General features: G+C 34.8%; 1 protein-coding gene across 6 annotated transcripts; it reads right to left on the reverse strand.

Annotated features, from left to right (window-relative positions):
• Window positions 1–310: 310 nt before the first annotated feature.
• Window positions 311–25,478, reverse strand: MORF4L1 (mortality factor 4 like 1). 6 transcript variants are annotated; one of them, XM_037833263.1, is made up of 14 exons: window positions 25,390–25,407; window positions 22,668–22,744; window positions 18,077–18,123; window positions 15,523–15,590; window positions 12,154–12,270; window positions 10,982–11,068; window positions 10,254–10,334; window positions 7,177–7,202; window positions 6,613–6,701; window positions 5,602–5,703; window positions 3,572–3,660; window positions 2,922–3,094; window positions 2,566–2,650; window positions 311–1,056 (listed from the first exon to the last, which is right to left on the reverse strand). In XM_037833263.1, exons 2-14 carry the CDS (start codon window positions 22,705–22,707, stop codon window positions 972–974), a joined length of 1,089 nt encoding a protein of 362 aa, XP_037689191.1. In that variant the 5' UTR covers window positions 22,708–22,744; window positions 25,390–25,407; the 3' UTR covers window positions 311–971. The 6 variants fall into 6 exon arrangements, with proteins under 6 accessions (XP_037689191.1, XP_037689189.1, XP_037689190.1 ...); XM_037833261.1 differs by lacking the exon at window positions 25,390–25,407 and adding an exon at window positions 18,487–18,513 and having other exon boundaries at window positions 22,668–22,722; XM_037833262.1 differs by lacking the exon at window positions 22,668–22,744 and having other exon boundaries at window positions 25,390–25,478.

Raw genomic sequence — 25,478 nt, forward strand, 5'->3', positions numbered from 1 at the left:
TGTATTTCAATAAAACTGAATTTAATAAAAAAAAAAAAAACTAATAAAATCATGATTTTTACCTAAAAAAAAAAAAAAAAAAAAAATTGGGAGAAAGCAGAGAAATAGGGTGAACCTCCAGCTTTAACTGGGACTCGGGAGGGCAAATTACAAAAGCTGCTGTAAACTCAAGCTAGGTACCAAAACAAAGTTTCTCATTCCATAAAGGCCAAAACAGAAAATTAAACATCCCCTTGCAAAACCAGTCTAAATACAAGAATTACACAATATACGAAGGTTTTTGTAATGCATCCACACAGGCACATTGCGCTTTGAAATTTAAAGAAAAAATTTATTGAAGATCTGAAAAACAATTCCTAAAAGATTGACTTTCCAGAAAACTGTAGCTACACAATGCATTGCGTCTATCATGTTAAAACGTGCATTAGACACAAATACAAAAACCATGAGACAAGCCACCATTCTTCAACAATCTGAGCAAAGATAAAATGCCTAAGGAACAACATGGATGACTTGCAAAGGATGGGCTCTTTACTTTAAGCACCATAAAGAAGAAAAAAAAAAAAAAGAGCACAAATGGATGAGTGTGTTCAGTTATATACACTGAATTGAACCTTTGGCACTAATCAGAGCATTCTGTCATATAGCATTAACACATACTATAAAAGTGCGTAGTGTCAAAGGAATAGAACCACCAGCATTCAAAAGCAGCTTTGTCAATTAGGCCATAAAACACTCTACAGCATTCTGTTGTCCATCACTGAATACACTGGCAGCAATTTTGAAATAAAAAAAAAAAGAAAAGAAAAAAAGGAGAATAACCCCTTTTATTTTCTGTTTAAAATTAAACAGAAACAAACATACATCAATTCTGTTATACACTAACATTTTCAAAGTACATCATTTGTACAAGAGGACTAGGAACAAAAACTTGTTAACAGAGGTTCAAACGTAAGTGTGTGTCAGCAGTCTCACACAGCTTTCCGATGGTACTCAGGAGGAGCCACTTCATAATCACTGGCACTAAACAAAGTTGCAGAATTCTTTGCCAGATACCTAAAATTAAAATATTAAGTACAAATATCTTTAAAAATCGTATCTTGAAATACATATCGATAAGCCACATAAAAACTTTCCTGAAATATACTAAGATAATCATTCCTTCACAGTAAAACCGTAACTATAACCCAGGTAAATAAGGTTATATTCCAGAAAACACTATCCATAAAGTTGTGGAAGTCCAGTGTTACTCCTTTATTTTAAAACAACAGTTTTGACCTCAGAATACCATCTTGAGAACCTGGACTACCTCTAGGAAACAAAATTCTACTGGCCAAGCCCATGAAGAAGTTTAAAATTTTTTATTATAAAAGATGAGGTCATTAAGAAAACTTAAATACAGAAACTTACGATGTAGAAACTTACAAAGTAATATGTCCACTTCAATATACCATGCTCAAGAAATAATACACCCCATGATCCATACCTTTCCAGGCTTTTTAACATAGATTCAGTTTTTCTCTACAAATGAGGGGAATCATACCATACCCTCTATTGCAACTCATTTTTTTTTATTCAATTAACACAACATGGACATCTTCCCATACCAGTAGATTTAGAGCTGTTTTACCCTTTTTAAAAGATGTCTGGTTGCTTCAAATTCTTCACTATTATAAAATAACAATGCAAATAAACATGCTCGAAAATTTTTTTACTTTTAAGTCAAAGTTAAAAAGTAAACATATTTAAAATCTTAATATGCACTGTCAAATGCCCTCCAAACAGCTGTTCCAACTTCTCTCTCCAGCAGTGACCAGATTCCCCTTTTCCCCATTTCCAACCTTACATCTTGGTCAATATGACAAGACTGATACTTTAATTTGCATTTTTATCATAATGTTGAACATATTTTTAATGGTCTTTTGTATTGCAATTTATATGAATTTCCATGTTCCACATTTCACTGGTTTGTTCATCTGCTTGTTACGGAGTAAGACCTTCTCCTTGTGTATTAAAGATAGCAGACTTTTATCATATATGTAACAAACATATATGTTTCTCCCCGCTTCATCTTTTGACGTGTTTACAGGATCTTTTACCATACAGAGTATTAACCTCACATAGTCCAATTTCTCAATCATTTGTTATATTATATCTGAGTTTAATTTTTAGAAAGGCCCTTCTTACTACAAAATTATTTTGAAATTATTCCAATTTTTTTCCTTTTTTAGTAACTTTTCAATTTTACATTTAAGTTTTTGATCCATCTAGAATTTTGATACATAGATTAACAAGCACGGATCTAGCTTTGTTTTCTTCCAAATGACTAGCCAATTGTCCCATCACCACCTATGAAACAGTCCATCTTCTTCCCCTACTGCACTAAGATGCTATTTCTGTTATTTGTGAAGTTACCATGTATTTGCATTAATTTTATACTGCTCCACTAACCATCTGTCTACTCCTATACTAACACCACATATTGTTTTATTTTTGGTATCAGAGCAGTTTTCAGTATACTGTACTCGCTCATGTTTATAATTTCAAGCACAGTCTTAAACTTACTTTAGGAAATCATGAAGATAGTTCAGCAATAAAGCAAGGCTCTTCTCATCCAGAGGTGTATAGGCCAACATTGCTCCAATTCGTACTATTTAAACAAAAGAATTCAGTCAAGTTTTGTATTTTAATTATGTAAGCAAAACACATAATTATTTAATTATGTAAGCAAAACATACATAAATACATGAGTTACTCTTAAACAGATTTTGATAGTTAACATTTTAGATAAGAGTTCAAATTAAAATGGTTATGTTTTTGAAAATTAGTTGTTACCCCTTGCTCACTTAGATTAAAAAAAGTTAATTACTAAAGGCCCAAAGAAAAAAAAAGTTGAATTTTGTTTCCCAATGGCATTTTACCAAATAATCTCAGTAGATGTGGCGCTCCATACACCTGGGACATGGGTGCATCAGGGTGATCTGCAAGGATTTCAGCATACTGTGGTCTCTCAAATTTGTAGAGCAGCTGAGTGCCCAACATTACATTGAAGTATTCTTTTATCCCTGCCACAACTTCATTAACAGCATATTCCCTGATAAATGAACAGATTTACTTTCAAAGCTGGCCAATAAAAATAACTTAGGGACAGAGATTAATTCTAGCAACATGAGATTAAGTTTAAGGTTGAACTTAATGAACAACACAAAAACATCAACAGTTTATTTTTTAAAAGGATTTAATGTTACATTAAATAAATTTCAGAAATTTGCTAAACCAGGGGTTGACAAATTATAACCCTCAATAAGAATGGTTTTGACATTTTTAAATGGCTACCTACAGAACAGCCTCAATTTTACCTTTCAGCCTGTAAGAAACTTTGTCAGGCAAGCCCTGTCTGTATCAAACCAACAGAATTCTATTTTGCTAGTTTCTGATGGTATTTATTTTTAAAAGTGTAAGTTTAAGATGATGTATTTAAAAATAAGAAAACACCTAAAAGAAAAATATCTTTGGGTATACTTAAAGGGTGTGTACTAAATAAATAAATAAATGGGTGTCATATTCTTACTTATTATCTGTGTTTCCTCGTGATTTTTTATAATTTGCATAATCCTCTAGAATGGAATCCACATTCTTCTTAGCAGGAAGATAAAAGAGCTATGAAAACATAAAACACACTTGAATACCGATATTTTATTTTTTAAAGAAATATTACACTGGAAAAGCTTTAACATAACAAATTATTACCTAACAGTATTCCAAAATAGGAAAAAGTAAAGCATTTAAAGCAGCCAACTGTACAATACAAACTTCCGCAGAATCCTTTACTCACATGTGATATTCAGGACCTGAAATATGGCTAAAGATACTGAAGAACTAAAAATTTTATTTAATTGTAATACCAAATGTGGCTAGTGGCTACTATCACTGGACAGCACAGCTTTAAAAACACGAACTGTCTGGAATATGACTCCCGGGGAGGAATGTAGACCCGGCATCGTGGGATGGAGAACATCTTCTTGACCAAAAGGGGGATGTGAAAGGAAATGAAATAAGCTTGAGTGGCAGAGAGATTCCAAAAGGAGCCAAGAGGTCACTCTGGTGGGCACTCTAATGCACAATATAGACAACCTTTTTAGGTTCTAATGAATTGGGGTAGCTGGTGGTGGATACCTGAAACTATCAGACTACAACCCAGAACCCATGAATCTTGAAGACAATTGTATAAAAATGTGGCTTATGAGGGGAGACAGTGGGATTGGGGGGGCCATGGGGATCACACTCCCCTTTGTCTAGTTTGTGGATGGATGAGTGGAAAGGTGGGGGAAAGAAACAAACAAACAAACAGACAAGGGCGCCCAGTGTTCGTTTTTACTTTAGTTGCTCTGTTTCACTTTAATTATTATTCTGGTTATTTTTGTGTGTGTGGTAATGAGGGTGTCGGGGATTGATTTTGGTGATGAATGTACAACTATGTAATGATACTGTGAACAACTGAATGTACGACTTGTTTTGTATGACTGCGTGGTATGTGAATGTATCTCAATAAAATGAATATTAAAAAAAAACAAAAAAACACGAACTGTCTCACACACACACACACAATTACTATACATGGAAGGTACCACTCATGCATGTATCTCCATGATATTAGGCCATCATTTACTGTCTGCTGATTATGTTCCAGACTCATTTCATCCTTACATCAACACTTGGAGGTAGGTACTGTTAATCCACTAAATGTATAAACTAAAGCACAAAAAGGCCTAGTAAACTTGCCCAAGATCACAGATAAAAAGGTATGAAACCTCTAAGATTAGCTCCAGAGCCATATCAGGATCCAAAGTTCCACACTGTAAATGACTGATAGATTTCTTAAATCTCTCAATCCTCAAGCATTCACTACTCTCCCCACCCTCTGCATGCCATTTGTTTGTTAAAAGAAACTGGTTCATCTGTCCTATAGAATTTCTCATTCTGGATCTTGTGATGTTAAATATATTCCTCTATGTCTCTATTTCCTATAAATTAGTTACTATACCTATGAGCTTGATAAGATTCAGGTTTCTTTTGAGCCATAAACACCTCACAGATTGTGATATATACTTCCTATTATATTCTATTAGCAGGGGCAGGAACATAATAATGTGTGATGTCCCATTTTTAACAACGGCAAGATTATTAGTGTCCAGTGATTGTTGGCCTGATTCATCCACTCTCAAGTTCTCCAAAATCTTTCACCTAATAGTTTTAACAATCATCAATTATCACTGCCTAAATCCACAATTTCCTAAGTTACAAAATGGTGATTTTCTAACATTACCAACGCTTTGGCATTTATTAGCCAGAAATCAGTCCATCTCTATAGGAAAGATTGGAAACAATGAATTTTCAAAATGAGCTGAATTCTAACCTCCTCCAAAAAATGAGTTACATTTGCCCTTTTTAACATTATAAACTTAAGGACTTTCATAAATCTTTTATCCATCTCCAAGTTATTCTTCCTGATGGTCAAATTGTTCAGTCTTTGAATTAAAACGGTATTTACTGGTCATACGAACATAATAAAACTTACAATCTGTTTAGCTTTCAAGTTACCTGTTTTTGCCTGGTAATTAAGTCCCAGTCATCAACAAGCCATGGTTTTAGTTCTTCAGGAATCTTTACTTTAACTTCAACTCTGTTCATGAATGTTTCCTCCTAAATAGAAAAAGCTCTCTTTACATGCTGAGTTAACTCTAAAAGACTGCTTTTCTTGACCTTTAGAGGTATTGGGTATCCATTTTTTAATTGTCAAAATGCACAGCTGAAATTGTTACTTCACAAATCGTAAACATGACCAAACATAGCTAGTTGCTGGGAGAGAAAAGATCTTCTCTTGAAACACAATAGTTGATGTTCAATGCTTTTTCATGTGAAGGCAAAAATCCTTCAGCAAACTTCCTCTTCTTGTGAAAATGAACACAGTGACTCAATACATTTTAACTTGATATTTTTCATATGGGATTATCCCAAACATAACATAAACATAAAAAAACTACATCTTGAATACACAAAAGTAATTAAATGTATTCATTCCTGAGTAAGTCTTCAGTAACTGTCCACGTACAATGCTCAACATATTTTGGCTTTGTAACTTCAGCCTCAGAAATGGAAACATTAATTAAAACTCTTTAAATTAATAACCTGGAAAATTATAAATACAATAAATTATAAATAAGATACATTATCCTGTAAGAATTTTCTACTACTATACCCACATACACAATTGTGTAACTGAAAGGCTTCATGGTACTTTTTATGAGGTCACATCTTTTAATGTGACCTCATAAATCTTTCCAATCTAACACCAAAGAAACATTCTGCTTTGTACCTAATGCTTTCACAATTACGTGATAATAAGTTGGGGGGTGGGGGGAATCTAGAGCTACAGATGAAAAAGGATGTATATAAATACATCCTTTAACTGAAAAAAAGGATAAAAATCTCATTTCAGTTGTACAACATGTAGCAATGCTTTTGAGAATCAAAGTTCTCTATTTTATTATGTTGTAACACATGGATGAGAATTCTAACATGCAATTTTTAAATTCTCAAGGAAAAACTCACATTTTCAACAGTAGGATCTACTCGGGCCCTTTTCTTCCGAGGAGGCTGAGGTGTTTCACTGGTGCTGCCACCATCTCCATTTCCAGGTGCTATAAAAATTCAGGAGGGTAAAACAATACTTTTTAGCTAATTAAGTAAGAAACTCTTTAAGGAAAATAGTCTCTTGACACACCTTCTCCTTTCATTATTTTCCATTACATAGGTGTTACCTGAATCCAAGTTAAAGAATCAAAATCCTATCAAAAATATATCTTTTCTAAACAGCTTTACAAAACCATTTAGCACAAGGCAACATTTAATAACATTACTATCTTTCATTCATCTTAAGGTGAGTCATTAAGACTCAAGACGACAAAAGTTAATTAACTGTTTACGTTTCTCCACAGTAAAAAGAACATCAGAATTAGGTGTCACCACCACTTACCTAACTCTACGTACTGCCATGAGATTTATATCAATAAACATAAGCTTATTCTAAAATGTAACATTCAATTTAACAGTAATATAAAATGTAAACATTATAAAGGTAAAACAAATTAGTTTTAAGAAAGTTAATATTCTTACTTTTCTGTTTGTTCTTTTTTGTTTTCCTGAAAGGTGGTGAGAAAAAAAGAGACAAAGATAAATAATTATTTCTACTAAAACAACCTTTATTTCAATTCCCTTTTACCAGCGTCAAGTTTGTAGAGAAATACTGCCATCCAGGATAAGACCAGGCAGTAAATATAGTTTCTTACTCAGACACAAGGATTTTTACCGATAATTGGTTAAATTCACACCTCCTCCACATAAAAGAAAAATAAGCCAAGAATACTTCAGGAGACTTCCTTCCAGGGTTATTCTATTGATTAACCCTACCAAAAACAAAAATGTTGCAAGGGCTAAAATACTTTTCCCCAATTACTGTAGCTTTGCATAATTCAGTTTTAGATTTGAATATTCTTTAAGACCAGTCTGTTACTCCACTCTCACTGGTCCACACCTGTTTCCCTTTATCTCTTTTCCAAACTGTATTTCCTCCTTTTCAACACCTGCTCCATTATTCTACTTCCTAATGTTTACTTCCTCTTCGTTATCATGTTTAATAGCAACTTAACTTACGCCTAACTACTGCACTGAACAATTAATTGCTAATTTTGCTTTTTACATAATTTCTAGAATATAAGGAAAACAATTCATGAAGTCTGTGATTATGGATTCTTCTGGTAGAATATATCAGAAAATCTTAACATTCTCACTTTTCTATAACTTTAAAATAATATTTACCCTCCCCCCAAATTTTAAGTATTAATTAACTGTATTCATTTAATTTAGGGCTTATAGTTCATTTTACAACTCCAAAACACAAGAATCTAGCCATCTGAAGTACAGGTATTCTCCTCCACATCTATGATAATTTTTACAATACAAATATTTGTACATCTTCAATAATACATGGGGCCAAGAGAAACCAAGAGTCCTTACGTTACACTCTTCCCTTATCCACTCTTTCCCTACGATTAAAATAAAATAAAAACACCGACAACAGATCTCAATCTGAACACAAGGATCTATAACCTACACTTCAATGACTTCTGTTAATAAGGACTCCTAGACATTCCTGCTTCAACTTTTTTGCTTGTAGAATTAATTACACATACAAGCTAGTTTCTCAAACTGTGCAATAGATTTAAAACAGTAAAATGCTGTTCACCTGTATTCCTATTTCCAAGCCTCAATGAATAAATATTGTATACTCAAAATAAGCTGTTAGGTTCAACCTACCTCAAAGAATGACTGAAGTTCTAAGTCATTCTTTAAGAAAAGGCAATAAGTAAATAATGAACCATCAAAGCACAGCCTTTGAAGTCAAAGTACCAACAAAATTCAGATGTATTCACTATTAAGGACCTAGGCTTCAATCAAATGATGGTATTAACTGGTTCTCATACTTTCAAATCAGAGCATTTATACTTATGCATATTCAGAGACAGCTACAAGATAATTAGCAAACACTAAGTATGGAATAGGGTTAACATTAAAATCACATCAATACCTCAAATCAAGAGGAAAAGAACATAAAAAAAATTCACTAAGTTTACATTACCCACTATCTTTATTTTAAAAAAACCTCCTACTCTACCAGGGAGTAACAGTACTTAAAATTACTTAAACTCACATGACGACCTCTAATTCAGATTCTGATCTTATCAAAATGCCACTTTTCCCACTAAAAGGAAGGCTCCTTGGAGAAAAATAAGATTTCCTGCGTGGGGCAGGAAATGCACAAGATAAGCTTGGAACATCTTATCATTATCATTGGCAAGGAAGACCCCAAAGACTCAGAATCCTTTAAAAATCTTGGAGCCAATTTGAAAAGGCTCCCACTGTCCCAAGCATTGATTGAAAATGTGAGTTTTAAATGGCTTTAATGTATTTACTCAGCTATTACTTTTGTAGTAGAAACGGCACAGCACAGTTTATATTCAAATGAAAATAATCTTTAGGCATACTACCACCCCAGTTAGATTTCTATACTTTTAGTACAAAATAAAGAATTAGTAAAAAACCAAAATCCTACTTAATAACATCCATATTTTTATACAGAATGAAAAAAACTGCTGCTTCATTTGCTATTAAATCTTAATGAATACCACAACAGAGCAGTTTTCCAAAGAACTAGGCCATGGAAACATTGCTAACTCAAACAAAAGCTATGAGCTGCTCAAATGCTAACACACCTAACCCTTGCCAAATTAAATATCTTCTCATTCAAAAAGGTAAAACATCTTAAGCTTCAAACACAAAATTAATTTCATTACTAACATGTTACTTTTAAGTAGAAAATCAAGCCAGTAATTCTAAAAGCAAGAGTGTAAATACTAATTTTAAGGAAAAGCATAAAAACTTCTCTTAGATAAATCATATTTAGAGCATGTTTAACTTTTGATCCTTTGACAAGAAGCAGATGACCACAGATCTCAAACCTCATTAAAAATATTTTCTTCCTGAATGGAAATGTTTCTCTCATTTGTAAATCTTTTAATAAAAGATATAACAATGTTATATCCTTAACACTGTTAATACTTATTTAAGAATATTTAAAGTTACCATTCCTATACCCACTTTCTGGTACTTATTAAACTTTCGATATACATAATGAGAGTATACATATAATTTCCATACTCTAGGCTAATTACCAAAATGTTCTAAAATCTAACAAGTTACCAACAAATAAATAGTATTCTTTTGGGGGAGACTTGTGGAGTATTTGAAACCATAATATCTCACATACTCTTACCATGTACTTCAAGGGGAAAATTAAATTAGTATAAATTTTAACACTACTGAAAAAGCAAACCTTGACAAAAATCTCTCAAAAACCTGTATCCTACTGACAATTCAATATGATCCTTGGAAGAGAAAATATTATATGCATATATATTTACACATACAATTAAAACAGAGTAAGAAAACCTGCCAAAGAAAACTAAAAAATATGTATTTTTTAATGACTGACAAACTAATGACACAGGCTCCCTCAGACATTCTTCAAGCTCCCTTTCCAAAGTATCTAATTTCAATGACATCTAACACATGATAATCAGTTATGAAGTATGAATCTCAATTTTGTAAATTAAAACAAAGACAGCACTTCTTACACTTCAACATTTTTCTGCTGCAGACCAGATGTCTTCTTTCCTGGGGTAGCCCCTCTCATCTTCCCCTCTGCGTACTGCTCCCTTCAAAAATAATTTTGAAAAGTTATAAACTGAATACTTAATTTGGAAAAATAAATTGCGCCAACTTGATTCTACCTAGAGATTTATATTGAAAATGATGCTGATGAAAAATCTGGGAAGTTAAGGTGCCTATTTTAACATTTCTTCTCAAGTCTATACACATTCTGGTACAGTTTTTAACAAGCTGCATAAAGATAATGTATTTACAAAGATCAAACAAAAAACCCCAAGAAAGGGAGACTAAAGGCTTAAGAATTTGGCCCTTCTATATAACCAAAATTAGGTTAGAGCCCATATAATAGAAAATCTGGAATTCACTAATGCCAAAGTTTTCTCACCCGTCTTGTTTCTCCCACAGCACAAAAGAGAAAACGGAAGATAACAATGCAATTGCAACCAGAGCAATTTCCAAAATCTCTCCGTTTTCTACCTAGCTCTAAAGACAGATCAAGAAATGAGAGGTATGGTACTTCCTTTACTCCAGAAAGGTTTGTCTGATTACCTTAAGTCCGAGCCATAACTCAGCAGCTGACAGGTACTAAGAATCATCTTATATGCCGGCAGCCTATCCGTTCCTATTTTTCATTACATGCCCAAAAATTAATTTACAGCCATTTCCTCATATTCATTTTGCAAAACAAACTTACTGATTGGCTTTTTGAAGTTCTCTCTGTTTCTGCAGATTGGTGTCCACGTATTTGAGTACTCTGCTTTCTGGAACCCATTCATCCCAGCTGAGAAAGAGAAAAGTTAAAATATCAAACATGTTTTCAGTACTGTTCAGGTTCTTTTCTCCCACTATATTTCAGATATCCAAGAGGCAAGACTTTTAGATTTCTCTGAAGCAATTTGATGAACTAGCCTAGCACTACAAATGCACTGTCAACTAAAATGAAACTCTAAAGAATGTTTCTGCCCTCTAAAGGTAGAAAATAGCATATTCCCAGAAGCAGCACTCCAAATAAACTGCCAGCATCCAACAGCAGATTATTCAAATGATTTTTAGAAATGGTATAAGGATACAATACTTAAATTAACATAAGAATCCCTAAACATTTAGCCTCTCAGAATGAAAATATTATCTTGAAGAATTTTAATTGCTAAAAATGAAAAACAAGAGACCATAATAAACTTCTTCCTTAAAACCCCAAATGAATTGGCTACTGAGCTGTGTTGTCACAGCAGTTGTATAACTCCCATCACCTATAAAATGGGTTAACAACAGTATCTGTCTCAGAGAACTGTTACGAGAATTAAGTAATGCATAGGAAATACTTGAGAGCAACTCAGAGGACGAACACATAAGAAGTCAGAAACATATTAGGGGATCTATAATACTCACCCACCACCTATATTGATTCAACTAAGCCTGTAAATTAAGGTACTACATTGGTTTATCAGACTACATGATTTTAAACCTTTATTCACTCACAAATTTGAACTAACACTTCCAAGGCTGACCAAAAAGCCGACTTTCTAAACATCAAAAGGTAGATCCACTCCCTTAAAATGCCTAGTTGCTAAGGTATTCAATTGGCACTTCGAAAAAGTTCGAAAACAAGATTTCTACACCTTTTTTTTCCTCAAAGGGGGGAAAAAAAAGAAGATTATTTTTCAGGGAATGTTGAACTTTTTGTGCAACGTGAGCCTTTCCTGTTGATGGAGCTCCTTTAGTGATACAAGTATATGTATCCTCAAAGCTGTCTTTTAATTATGATTTCCCACCTTTGACCTCTTAGAAAAAATAAGACGGGTGGGGGGAGAAGGGAGCAATTCTCAACATGATTTCCTAGAAAAAAACTTAAAAACATGCATTTACCTAGAGGTCAGGTGGGGGTGGTGTACTGAGGGAGCTCCTTCAGGAACAGGAAAAGGGGCTACAATATCCTCACGTGTCTTCAAAGTTTTTTCAGAGCGCCTGGGCCTCACAGCACTTCTGATACAGACAGCATAGTACAAAGTATTCTCAATAACTAGGTGCAGAATTTAGCTTAAGCTTCAGTAAGATTTATTTACAAATGGAATATATAAATGTGTATATCAACAAATTCCAGTAAGGCTTTAAAAAACTTAGAATTATCTTAATACCTATTATGCTTTTGAAACAAGAATACCTGTTTACTGAGGTTTAAGAAAATTCCAATTTGGGGTTGCGCTTTTGTTGGGTGATTTTTTTTAAAAATAAGGTATCCTACAAACCAATTTTCCAAAATGAGGGATCTTATTTATGCCTTCTTAAATCTATTCCAATTCTCTCTTAAATCAAAGGGAATGAGCCATTTTAAAATTACAAATTTCTTTTTTAGCACCTTGCAAATCCCTTCTCCCCGATATAAAACCTCATTAAATGTTTCCAAATGCATCTAAATATACACCTTGATTTAAAAATCAAGTCACTGCTACTGTTTCTTTTTATCTATCAGGAGCTGAAAATCCTTGGTAAACCAAAGGAAAACAAAATATATCTTTTGCTCTGAGAAACATCACACCAAGCAGCCAAGTCAAGGACAATCAGAAATTCTTGTGTGTTGCTCAAGCATAAAAAATTTTTCACAAGTTTTCAAAAGTAGCTTGTGACTAATTCCCAAAGTCACATGATCCACGGGTACTACTTATACAGCCCTACACAAAAACACAACACACTCTGTAGGCATTTGAGTAACTCCTCTCCCTTTCAAAGTGGTTAAAGGCTCCTTCTCTGAATACAAATTTTATTTATCTACTTACTAATCCAATCACAAAAGAACCTAGAATACAGGTTACCAGCAGATAGACTGGAATTAGAGAATGGGAAGTTGATGCTTAACTTGTACAGAATTTCTATTTAGGTTGATGGTAAAGATGTAGAAATGGATGGTTGAGATCATAGCACGTTATTTTGAGTAGAATCAACAGCACTAAACTACAGAAGTGAATGTGGTTAAAAGGGGAAACTTTAGTATGTATGTATTACTAGGAAATTAAAAGATAAAACATAGGACTGTACCACACAGTGAACCCTATTGTAGACAATGGACGACTGTTAATATTACAAGTATAAAAATGTTCTTTCATGAATTTAACAAATGTATGATACTAACAGGTGTGAATAATAGGATAGTGTATGGAAAAAATATATACCTAATGTAAATTATGGATGACAAATATGATTTTAATAATCTTTCATCAATTGTAACAAAGGTAACTACTGTTAAAACAAAATAGTACAATTATTTTTAAAAACGCTATCATCAATTTTAACAAATGTTCCACACTAACTGCATGGTATTGGGGGTGAGTGATACATGGGAATTCTGTATTTTATGCATGATTGTTTTGTAAACTCACAATTAAAAAAAAAAAAGACATTTGATATATTTTTCAATACATCTACAAAGATATTAATAAAGATTTCTAATATTTAGTGCCATTTTTACTGATTCTTTTTCCAAAGACTAATTTATAAAATCAGCCGAAAACAAAAAGCAAAATCTACATTAGCCTGTCATTTACTTGTTTCTGGACTCTAATACCAAAGAAAAAAAATTATTAATTTTTAAGCAACAAAATTAAAAAAAAAAAGCATTTGGTATTTCCACAATTTCTGACAAATTATACAAATGCAATAAAATCCAGTCTCTGAGATGTGCATTACATCTATGTGTAATTTTACACAAACTATCCATTATATATGAAAGAAATCAAACATAAAAACTATATTCACAGCTATTAAGGTGAAATTCTAACACAAATCTTTGAAAATGTGCGTGGGGGAGTGGGCATGAATCTGCTATTCGTTTTTCTTTAATAATCTGTTTGGACTTATTTAACCTACCCACTCATAATAGGCATAAATAAGGTACCCTATTTTCAGTAAAGAATTGAGATTCTCTTTATATCAGAATAACATTTAAAGGCATATTTACTTCTGAAAGACCACAAGACAGCTTTCTCCATAATTTCCCAATATTTAAAATATATAAGTCCATGGGGTCACTTTGAATTACTGAGTTACCTACCTATTATTAGAAATGCTTTAATTCTTATAACCAAGGGAAAAAAATGTCAGAATGAGTGCTTTTATCAACATTTTAGATTTCCACCTTTCCATGATTATAATAATGAAGACACTAAGGTTATATTTCCTCTTAGGTAAAAGCATTTCATATGTGAAAATAACTTTCTAACAAAGAAATAAAATTAAGTGGGCTAGTCACCTGAACAGGTGACTATAAAAAACAAGAACAAAGTCACAGGGCCAGTAAACTCGGCAGAGAGAATCATTATGGCAGTGAAGTACCCATCAAATCAGATGGCACCGCCCACATGGTGAACCAGGTATACCAGACCACAGACAGCTCCAAGTGACACAGTCTTACTTAAAAGTTACTAGAAAACAACACCTAAAGAACTACACTTATTAGCAGTGTCTGTTTTTTTAAAGACAAAACACCATTAATACAAGACATTAAAAACCTCTCAGTAAGAATTACAGGCCCTTCAACTACAGGCACCAAAAAATGAGGCCTGGGTAAATTACTGGAGAAAGATCCACCACTGCAAGAGTTCCACTGGATGGAATATTCTTGATGATCAATCTATACCCATATCTACTTGCAAGAAAAGGCCAATACAGTATTGCCAAAATTTTCCAACTCTTGGAGGTAAAAAATTAGATTAGGTGATTAAACTTCTCTTATCCGTGCTAAAACATGTTAAAAAAGTAAGCCACATGTAATCACTGTCAATATTTTATAATGCTTTTCCAAAGTTCAGAAAATGGCTCTGTAAACTGTCATCACTTCAAAAATTAGGCAATCTTCTTTCTTTTACCTTCTCTAGGTGGAAAATCCCAACTAGTTTTGAGTATAGCTGCTTGAAATAATATATGCAGTCAACGAGTGTGCTAATAAGGCCAAAATATTCAGGCTGGTCTAAAATGTACCAAAATCAGAAAAAAGTGTGCTGCTCTGCCAAATAGGATAAACCTATTTGGTAGACATTATACTAGAAAACAAGAAATATTCCCAAGAATCAAGTGTATTTAAAATAAAATAGCTCCAAGACCCTTATTAACAATAGTTTTATCACACTACAAATGAGTCACCTTTTTCAATATGTACCGTATTACATTAAAACTGCACTTATGCTTGTTTTGCCCATCTATGATACAAACTACAATTTAACTATAAAAAGATCTAATACTCACTTTTTATTCCAACCACTGTAATGTATAAAGTATTTCACTTGTTTGTCTTTTATGGCAACCTTTACACACTGAAATAAAGAAGAAAAAAATTCACTTAGAAATATAATTAAAAAAAAAAAAAAAAAAGACTTATCTGCTTAATTTTAAAATATCCATTTTCCAAGACACTCTCTAGCTTAAAACTTTTTGGTGGCCAAAAAGAACAAAATAAAATGTGGTTTAATACTAAGCATTTAGACAAGAGCTATAAAATTCTGCAAATTAGCCACAAAAGGTTCAACAAAGCTGAAGAACCATAAGAATACAAGGTCAACTTAAACCTTATCATCAATAGGCTAGATAAGCTATACAAGTGACCAGCTTTTGAAACCTATTTGCCTGTCCTTTCTCAAAATCTAACTAGCGAGGAGCTGCATGTTTAAAAAAAAAAAAAAAATTCAGTTAAAGAAAAACATTCAAACTATATTATAATATAAAGAATTCCACTAGCTTATGAAAAACAGTAATTTGCTGCAGAAAAATCAGCCTAAATAGTAAAGGGATTAAAAACATTTTATGTTCTCAAAAGCAGTCAAACACACCCAGGGTAGTGAAACTCCCTGGCAACGTGGAATATGACTCCCGGGGAGGAATACAGAACCGGCATCGTGGGATGGAGAACATCTTCTTGACCAAAAGGGGGATGTGAAAGGAAATGAAATAAGCTTCAGTGGCAGAGAGATTCCAAAAGGAGCCGAGAGGTCACTCTGGTGGGCACTCTTATGCACACTTTAGACAACCCTTTTTAGGTTCTAAAGAATTGGGGTAGCTGGTGGTGGATACCTGAAACTATTAAACTACAACCCAGAACCCATGAATCTCGAAGACAGTTGTATAAAAATGTAGCTTATGAGGGGTGACAATGGGATTGGGAATGCCATAAGGACCAAACTCCACTTTGTCTAGTTTATGGATGGATGTGTAGAAAAGTAGGGGAAGGAAACAAACAGACAAAGGTACCCAGTGTTCTTTTTTACTTCAATTGCTCTTTTTCACTCTAATTATTATTCTTGTTATTTTTGTGTGTGTGCTAATGAAGGCGTCAGGGATTGATTTAGGTGATGAATGTACAACTATGTAATGGTACTGTAAACAATCGAAAGTACAATTTGTTTTGTATGACTGCGTGGTATGTGAATATATCTCAATAAAATGATGATTTAAAAAAAAAAAAAAAAAAAAAGAATTGGGGTAGCTGGTGGTGGATACCTGAAACTATCAAACTACAACCCAGAACCCATGAATCTCGAAGACAGTTGTATAAAAATGTAGCTTATGAGGGGTGACAATGGGATTGGGAAAGCCATAAGGACCACACTCCACTTTGTCTAGTTTATGGATGGATGAGTAGAAAAATAGGGGAAGGAAACAGACAAAGGTACCCAGTGTTCTTTTTTACTTCAATTGCTCTTTTTCACTCTAATTATTATTCTTGTTATTTTTGTGTGTGTGCTAATGAAGGTGCCAGGGATTGATTTGGGTGATGAATGTACCACTATGTAATGGTACTGTGAACAATCACATGTACGATTTGTTTTGTATGACTGCGTGGTATGTGAATATATCTCAATAAAATGAATAATAATAACAAAAAAAAGCAGTCAAACAAATAAGAGCGAATTATTAGAGAAGTCATTAACTTGAAAAATGACAAATATCTGGTTTTGGATTTAAAAGTCATTTTCAGAAGCAAACAAAGAGGAGAACCACATAGTTTAAGCTATCCCAATAGCCATTTAAAATTGTTCACCCAAGTGTTTTCCTGCCAGAAGAGAAACTCCTGCCAGTTTAGTCGAGTTTACTGGAAGCTGATACAACAAAAATAACGAACGCCCAGGGATATAAATGACCAACAGGATTCATAATTTACTTTTAAATTTTATTACCATTATACCATCAAGATAGATGTATATATACATACACACTTCACTTGAAGTTCCTAAAAATCTGACTGCAAACTTAGGCATTTTAGAACTTTAAAAACATGAATCTTTGTATCAAAACACCAGTAAAAAGTAGTGAAAAAATGGTTAATCACGCTGCCAATACTTTACACGGACTTATTTTCATAGAGAAATACATAAGCTATTCACCAAGAATTAATATATTGCCTCCAATTTAACTACTTATACTGTTTTGGATTTTATAATATGCTCATTTTGAAAAGACTACAATTGTTAATAAAGAGTCAAGTCTTACTAAAATCATTTAACTCTGAAATGCATTATTCTGTTTATGTTTGGCTAATTGTAAAATGCTTCTTCCAACTACTGGGCCTTTAGCAAGTCAGTAAGATGTATGGCCAAGTCAGAAATGAGTAGCAATGCTTATGCTTTAATTCATTTTGACCCATTAAGCAAGTAGTTAAGAAACCCAGAAAAGATCAGGAAATCTATGAACAGAGAAGGAAAAATGGCAGCTCTCTTTCCAAGGCAACAAAACATTGAAATTTGAAACTGAAAAGTCAGATCTAGAAGTAGTTAGTGTCAACTCGTCAAAGGAAAAGTTTTCATACCTTTGCTTCATAAAGCAGGGGCCCATGAAAGCACAGCACTCGCTCACCTACAAAGGTAAAAAGGTACGGGATTAATTGCAATTCTCTTTCAAATATAAAAAGATTCGCACCTGTGACAGACATCACACTTAAGATATTCCAAGTAAAATCTATATATGGACATTTCAAATATAAATTGAAATTACAATATTCCAAGTAAAATTTATATATAGACACTTCAAATATAAATTCAACCAGATCCATTTTTTTTCACCTTTTCCCCCCATTTTCAACCCTACCCTAAAGGAAAATACCTTAATCTCTGAGTTGACCAACAAAAAAACAATTTACCAGAACTTCTATCTATTTAAATTATCGAATCATCTTATCACCCACTAAGCAAATACACAAAATTTATTGCAGCTACCTACCTGGCAGGGTTTGTTTTCCACTGTTTTCTGTGAATATAGTTTTTTAAATGCTTCTGCCCATGTGTTTTTCAAGCTTAGGCCATTTACTTCCCTGTTAACAGCACTTTTACTAACTGAGTAAAATATTATGTACATTAAAGCTGCAATATGAATCAGGGATGGCTGGATTTTTTTGTCCCACCTATATTCACTCCTTCAATCTGGTAAGTTTTTGGGTGCTGGGTTGCTTCAAAGAACAACAACAACAAAACACTAAATGAAATCAAAGCAGCTAAAGTAAGACCTGGAATGACACCCATGCTTAAGATAAGAAATGCACCCTGCAACTCTGCCAAGCAAGCCCTGTTCCAAATTTGCTCACAAGACAACTCAGGCAGGTAATTCCTGGCAACACCTCAGATTACACTTCACTGTGATATAAATTTTCGGTCCACTTGGTTTCGAAAGTCCCAGAGGTAACAAAAGTTAAGTATTCCAACAGGGTCAGCTCTTTCAGCTCTAAAATTAAATTAAAACGGTGTACTACTCTTACCTCTGAGCAGTGAATGAGTACATGCTGTGGGCATCCCCATTAGTTTGACATTCTCATGTGTCCTGTATTATTTTTATCTTTTTTAAAAATTTTCTTTAAGCAACAATCAACCTTTTAATTTCAACTTAATCCCTAGATATCTTGCATTCCCTTCAGAGTGGAAAATATCACTATCTCATGGAATAGTATCAATAAAGATCTTAAACCCAGGTTGTAATTTTCCAATTATTTATGAATCATTGCACTGTCTGGTGTTTGACTTTCAATACATCTCTGATGCCTGTTTAAAAAAAAAAAACAACACAACAAGTGTACTAGCTCAATCCTTAAGCAAATACTGGGCAATACAGGTTTCATCATTTTTAAAAGGTACTGTTGCTTTTAAAACAGTTTTAAAAATGGCCACAATTTATAGATATACTTTCAACCTGAAATAGTTATTCCACAGCAAATCTGTATATCTTACAGTTAACAGTACTCATTTTTGTGTGTGTGTATGTGTGTGTCTGTGTCTAAAATGTGTCTCTTGTAGTATTCATTTTTTTGACAAAATATTTATCCAGTGCTTTCTTGTACCTGATTGTGCTAAGCACTCTTTTGGATTACTATGACATGTAAACAAAGAGTTCTGAACAATTTCCTGGGCTTCATGTTGTCACTACCTTCATAAGTTAGCAATAAGGAAAGAAATGATGGGCCATTTGGGTGGGTCACGGAGAAGGGTCCAGGTAGAAGGAAATGTACTCTCAACCACAGAAGCAAGAGATCAAGTGACACTGTTAGAGAACTTTCTCAAGTAGTTCACTAACATTGGAACATGGGATAAACAGGCAGAAGAAGTGAAAATTACACAGATCATGGAAGGTATTGTAATGTAAGTCAGCCATGTTATAAAGTCTGGTCTTTATCCTGTACAGAGGGATTCCCAAATCTGACTCACTCTCAGTGGTTTTTAAAAATGTGCATTTTCAAACCTCACCAGAGACCCATATTATTACAACTTCCCAGGGTACGACCCAGAACCTCACATTTAAATAAAAGTTCTCCACATAATTCTTGTGCAGTGGTCCAATCTGAAGAACCACTGCCAGGGGTTGCTGGGTTTATGTAAAGCTTGAAGTGAGGACTGGAAACAGGGAAACCAGTCAAAGTCTTCAAAAGTCCAAGGATAAGAACTGAAATGGGTCAAACACAGTGAGGACAGGTAAGACAAAAGCATAAGGTTTATGACTCCCAAGCTGGTGGGAGCATTAACCAGAACAGGATACAGGAGGAGGGAATTCAGATCAATTTTGGACTATGTTAGTGGTTATAGCACATCCCAAAATGGAGACATGTAGTAAGCAATTAGGTACATGTCTGGAGCTAAGGCAAGTTGGGCTAAAGTCCTCATTAAATATTGTGGGTAATGGTGGGGATACAAATAAGCTATAATGCTAACAATAAACAGCAGCACCAAAGGGCATACCCCTATCTTCTAATCACACTTTCCAGATAAACTTTAAAGGCACTCTGAAAATGGTCTGCCTACTACTACTTTTCAGCTGACGATGCTGCCAGGCCTTTGACCTCCATTCTAGTTATGTGACCCTAATTCTGCAGAAAACAAAATACACCGCTTGCAGTGGAGTATGACCCAGGATAAGAAATGACTGTTCTTCAAGGAAGAGGAAAGTAATAATTGGGGAAAAAGCAAACCACCATATCAGATATGGTTTATCTTTCTCCACTCAACCCTTTCAAATGTCAAACTACAAAGGTAATTCTGCTTAATGCTCTGAAGTTCAGGGTTGATGAGCTCTCCATTCCCCATCCTCCCAATGGATTGCGCTTACTAGGAACATTACTCAAATGCCAGCATCAGCCAGTCTCTTAATTCCTGACAAGGCAGAAGGCCTTCACTATGAAAACAGGCTAGATGGCCAAAAGTTTTCTTTACCCTATGCTTTAATAAAAGTTCAAGTGGAAAACCAAGCAGGGTGCAAAGCAGTCACTGTGCTTAAAGTTTTCTTATGAGAAAACTGTGTAACTTAAAGAATCATGAACAAAAAATGCTACCTCATTTTGATAATTCATATTCCTACCATTATATACACTTCCATGGTGTTTCAAGATAATTCTGTTAGCATTAACAGAATATTCCTTTTCTCCTTAGGAGATTTTCTCTGAACATATTTTATAAATACCTGTAATTTCCTAAAGATGGTTAGAGAATTCAGTAGTCACACAAAAACAGAAACACACATGGAAAGAGATGGTAAGTAAAGAGATTCTTGGACATACCTTTCTAAACTTTATCCCTACCTTGCTTCCTACTCTTCCCCCACCTAACTACTATGAACAGCAGCACATGGATCCTCATTTGCTCCTATTCACCTCACTCTACCATCCTTCTAGTTCAGAACTAAATACAGCACTTCTTCCAGCAAGCCATCCTAGACTGTTCCAGATGTCAGTGACTTTCCTCCTTTGATAACCTATATTAGGGACTTTCATAACCTATATTAGGGACTTTCTTGTAACATGGACCCTTTACAGTCTGGTGAAGCCTATGGGCCTCCTCTTTGAATGGTTTTTTTTTTTTTTTTTGGAGGGGCATATTTTTATTACTCAAGTTGTAATTGATGCAAACAAAACTTCTTTGTTTTTATTTGAGTCATACCAGAGTCAATTCTAAACTCTATAGTCTATTCAGCACACAGTGATTTATGGACACTTACTATTTATTATCAAATCTGGTCCCAAAAGCTAAAAGGGGGAAATCAAGACCAGCTTCACATATAGCCCAGAGGCCACACTATTGTATGATAAAATTTTTTTGCTGTAGTTTTGTTCAAAAATAATTGCTGAAAGGAGAGACTAGGCCTCCCTATAATTGTGCCTAAGAGCCTCCTCCCGAATGCCTCTCTGTTGCTAAGATGTGGCCCTCTCTCTCTACCTAAGCCAACTTGAAAGGTGAAAATCACTGCCCTCCCCCCTACGTGGGATCAGACACCCAGGGGAGTGAATCTCCCTGGCAACGTGGAATAGGACTCCCGGGGAGGAATGCAGACCTGGCATCATGGGATGGAGAACATCTTCTTGACCAAAAGGGGGATGTGAAAGAAAATGAAATAAGCTTCAGTGGCAGAGAGATTCCAAAAGGAGCCGAGAGGTCACTCTGGTGGGCACTCTTATGCACACTCTAGACAACCCTTTTTAGGTTCTAATGAATTGGGGTAGCTGGTGGTAGATACCTGAAACCATCAAACTACAACCCAGAACCCATGAATCTCGAAGACAATTGTATAAAAATGTAGCTTATGAGGGGTGACAATGGGATTGAGAAAGCCTTAAGGACCACACTCCCCACTGTCTAGTTTATGGATGGATGAGTAGAAAAATAGGGGAAGGAAACAGACAAAGGCACCCAGTGTTCTTTTTTACTTTAATTGTTCTTTTTCACTTTAATTATTATTCTTGCTATTTTTGTGTGTGTGCTAATGAAGGTGTCAGGGATTGGTTTAGGTGATAAATGTACAACTATGTAATGGTACTGTGAACAATCGAATGTACGATTTGTTTTGTATGACTGCGTGGTATGTGAATATACCTCAATAAAATGAAGATTTAAAAAAAAAAAAAGAAAGAAAGCAGATAGAAAATTTACCCAGTTTGCTTGATATCCCAAATTTAAGTAATCTGATCATTCCTTCCTGGTTTTTCTTTAAAAAATTTAGCCACCAACTAGAAGAAAAAGTGATTAGTATCAATTTGCTTTTTGTGAAATACTATAGATGAGTGATTTATCAAAACTTTTACAGATATATTATATATGCATGCATAATATATATACACGTTTAGAAGGACACTTATTTGTGATAATTTTAGTTAAAAGGACATTTAGCAACAAAAGGTTGTTCGAAGACATTAATTTTTTCCAAATCCCGTGTCCACAGTTGTCTCCTACTGCTACCAAATAAATTGTATCTTTAGAAAAATATGTTAAGAAGTAAGACAAAACATCATTTGCTACTGAAAACATTTAGCCATCAAACTGAATTTCATAAAATATTTTTGTGGCAAAAGTTGGGGGAAAAGTACAAAAAACATACAAAAATTAAATTTAAATTTAATGAAAAAAAATTGCTGAAATATTGTCCTCTTATCAACTACCATGTAAATTTTTTTATTCAGTTTTATTGAGATATAGTCACATACCATACCAGTATGTAACTATATCGCAATACTGGTATGTGAATATATCACTGGTATGTGAATATATACATGAATGATTGTACACATTCATGGTGTACAATCAACTGTTCACCATTTTTAAACGCAATAAGGAAATACAAAGAAAACCAACTATAACTGAAAGTTATCAAAATATTTTAAATGTAATTTTGTATGGCATTACATGTGCTCCTTAGTAAGATTTAACTGCAGATCCAATAACTATCATTTTGAAGTATAAAAAGAATCAATATCTTGAAATTTCTGCAACTGTAATGTTGACATGGGAAATAACGCATTTTTGCTGCTGACAGTCACAGTACTGTTAATACTACCGTAGGTTTTTATTTGGCTTACATTCATAATTAAAATACTAAATTTCTGTTAGAAAGTGGGAAAATAATAAAGGTATATATTTTTTCCCCATCCAAGTTCACTGGACTCCGAATTCTGTCGACTGACCCTACATTAAGAATCCCATAAAGCACCTACTAAGATAATGAATCCATAGGAAGTACAATAGAGTCACAATCTCTTCAGGTAGGAAAAGACAGGTATTAGGAATTTTTAGGGTGTATATATGTTACTGGAAAAAAAAAAAACAAATGGAACTGCACAACACAGTGAGTTCTAAGTTAAAGCAGGGACTACAGTTAATAGTACAATTACAAAAATGTGCTTTCATCAATGGTAACAAATGTACCACACCAAATCAAGATTTAATAGGGTGATATAAGGGAACATTTATTTTATGCATGATTTTACTGTAAACCCAACTGCTTAAACAAAAAAAAGAATGAGAGAATGGTCACAGAGTCTCTTAGGAAGAAAAAAACACTCATTATCTGGAATACCCTTGGAAACCCCTTATATAGTCCATAAAGTACATGATCCTAAGAGTAATTCTAACACACACTTTAGTTTGAACATCCCTGAAACAAAATTTATACAGAACGTATGGACATGTGCATTCATGAAAGCTAGCACAAGCCTGTTTAGCAATGAAAGGGAATGTCAGAGTTTCCGTTTTTGCCTATAAGATTTACTTCCTTTCTAGTTTATTTACTATGAAGCCTTCACCTTAACGTTAATAATGTGTTGTTTGTGATAAAAGAACTATCTTCCATTGGCGGTCAGCTTCTACCGTCAGTCAAAATACTTTCAAAAGACAATAAAAATCAATTTAACTCTCACACCACCGTTCCTTATAAATTACAATTGTCGTTAATGAAACAATTGCTATGCTTAAAAAATGACATCAGGGCAACGGGCTTATAAACGGAAATACGATAAATTGTTTTTCTTTACTTATTACGAGGATCCGCAAGCAAGAACGCACACTCACAGTCAAATAAATCTTGGCACTCCGCTCTTCGGAGAACGCCACGAAAGTGATGCCTTCAGGCAACACAAAGCAGATGGAAACGCTCATCGTTTTTTTTTAGCCCCCCACCCCCACCCCTCGCTGAGGTAAACGCTACGGAACAGGTTTCCGTGTGGCCTTGTTGAAGGGGGCGCTGCATCTGCCCTTAAGTGTGTCTGGGAACCGAAGCCGAGACGCCGGCAGCCACGGTGGGGCAGCCATCTTGCAGCAGCCATTTTACAACGCAGTTCTCCCGCCCTGGGGCGCGAAGCCCACCCCACCCCCACCCCCATCGCACCTCGGCTTCAACGCCGAACGCGACCACCTCGGAGCTCGAGGAAGCCCAGAACCGCTAACAGCTGGCCAACGCGACCGGGGAATCCCGCACGGGCGCCCCAAACGGCCACCATTAACTCCCCTCCCCTCCCCTCCCCCGCGCCACATCACTTCCCTTAACCGCCGCCATGGCGTACCCGTCGCCTCCCTACAATAGGCTACTTTCTCCGCGCCCCCTGCCTCAGAACAATAACAAACACTTGACTAAAGTGTGTCACACGTAAAGCGCTCCCACTCTCATTTTTAACATCTCGGTAACGCTTTCGCTTCCCAAAATGTTTTCTTCCTAATGACGCACCAAAATTACCCTCTGCAATGCGCTTTCCCTGCACAAAGAGCTACCCGCTGCCTTCTCAGGACACACCCCGTGCCACCCCAGGCGCCTAAACCTCAGCCATCCCGAGCCTGCCTCCCTCTCCAGCGTTGTTAAGTGCCTTTCTCTCGTGTCCAGACTCACCCTCCTGGAATTTAGGCTTCGGGTCCTGCTTCGGCGCCATTTATAAGTGATTCGCCGCCTCCTCCTTCTCCCACCACCCCCGACTACCG

Source organism: Choloepus didactylus, chromosome 4, assembly GCF_015220235.1.
Source record: "Choloepus didactylus isolate mChoDid1 chromosome 4, mChoDid1.pri, whole genome shotgun sequence".
Lineage (NCBI taxonomy): Eukaryota > Metazoa > Chordata > Mammalia > Pilosa > Megalonychidae > Choloepus > Choloepus didactylus.

Coding starts and splice junctions, on each gene's coding strand:
- MORF4L1 (XM_037833261.1), bottom strand. CDS start 22,707: ATGATCAGATTACTTAAATTTGGGATATCAAGCAAACTGG. Junction 7,203..10,253: donor CAGCAGAAAAATGTTGAAGT/GTAAGAAGTGCT, acceptor ACCACCTTTCAG/GAAAACAAAAAAGAACAAAC. Junction 3,661..5,601: donor TAATTACCAGGCAAAAACAG/GTAACTTGAAAG, acceptor ATGTTTTCATAG/CTCTTTTATCTTCCTGCTAA.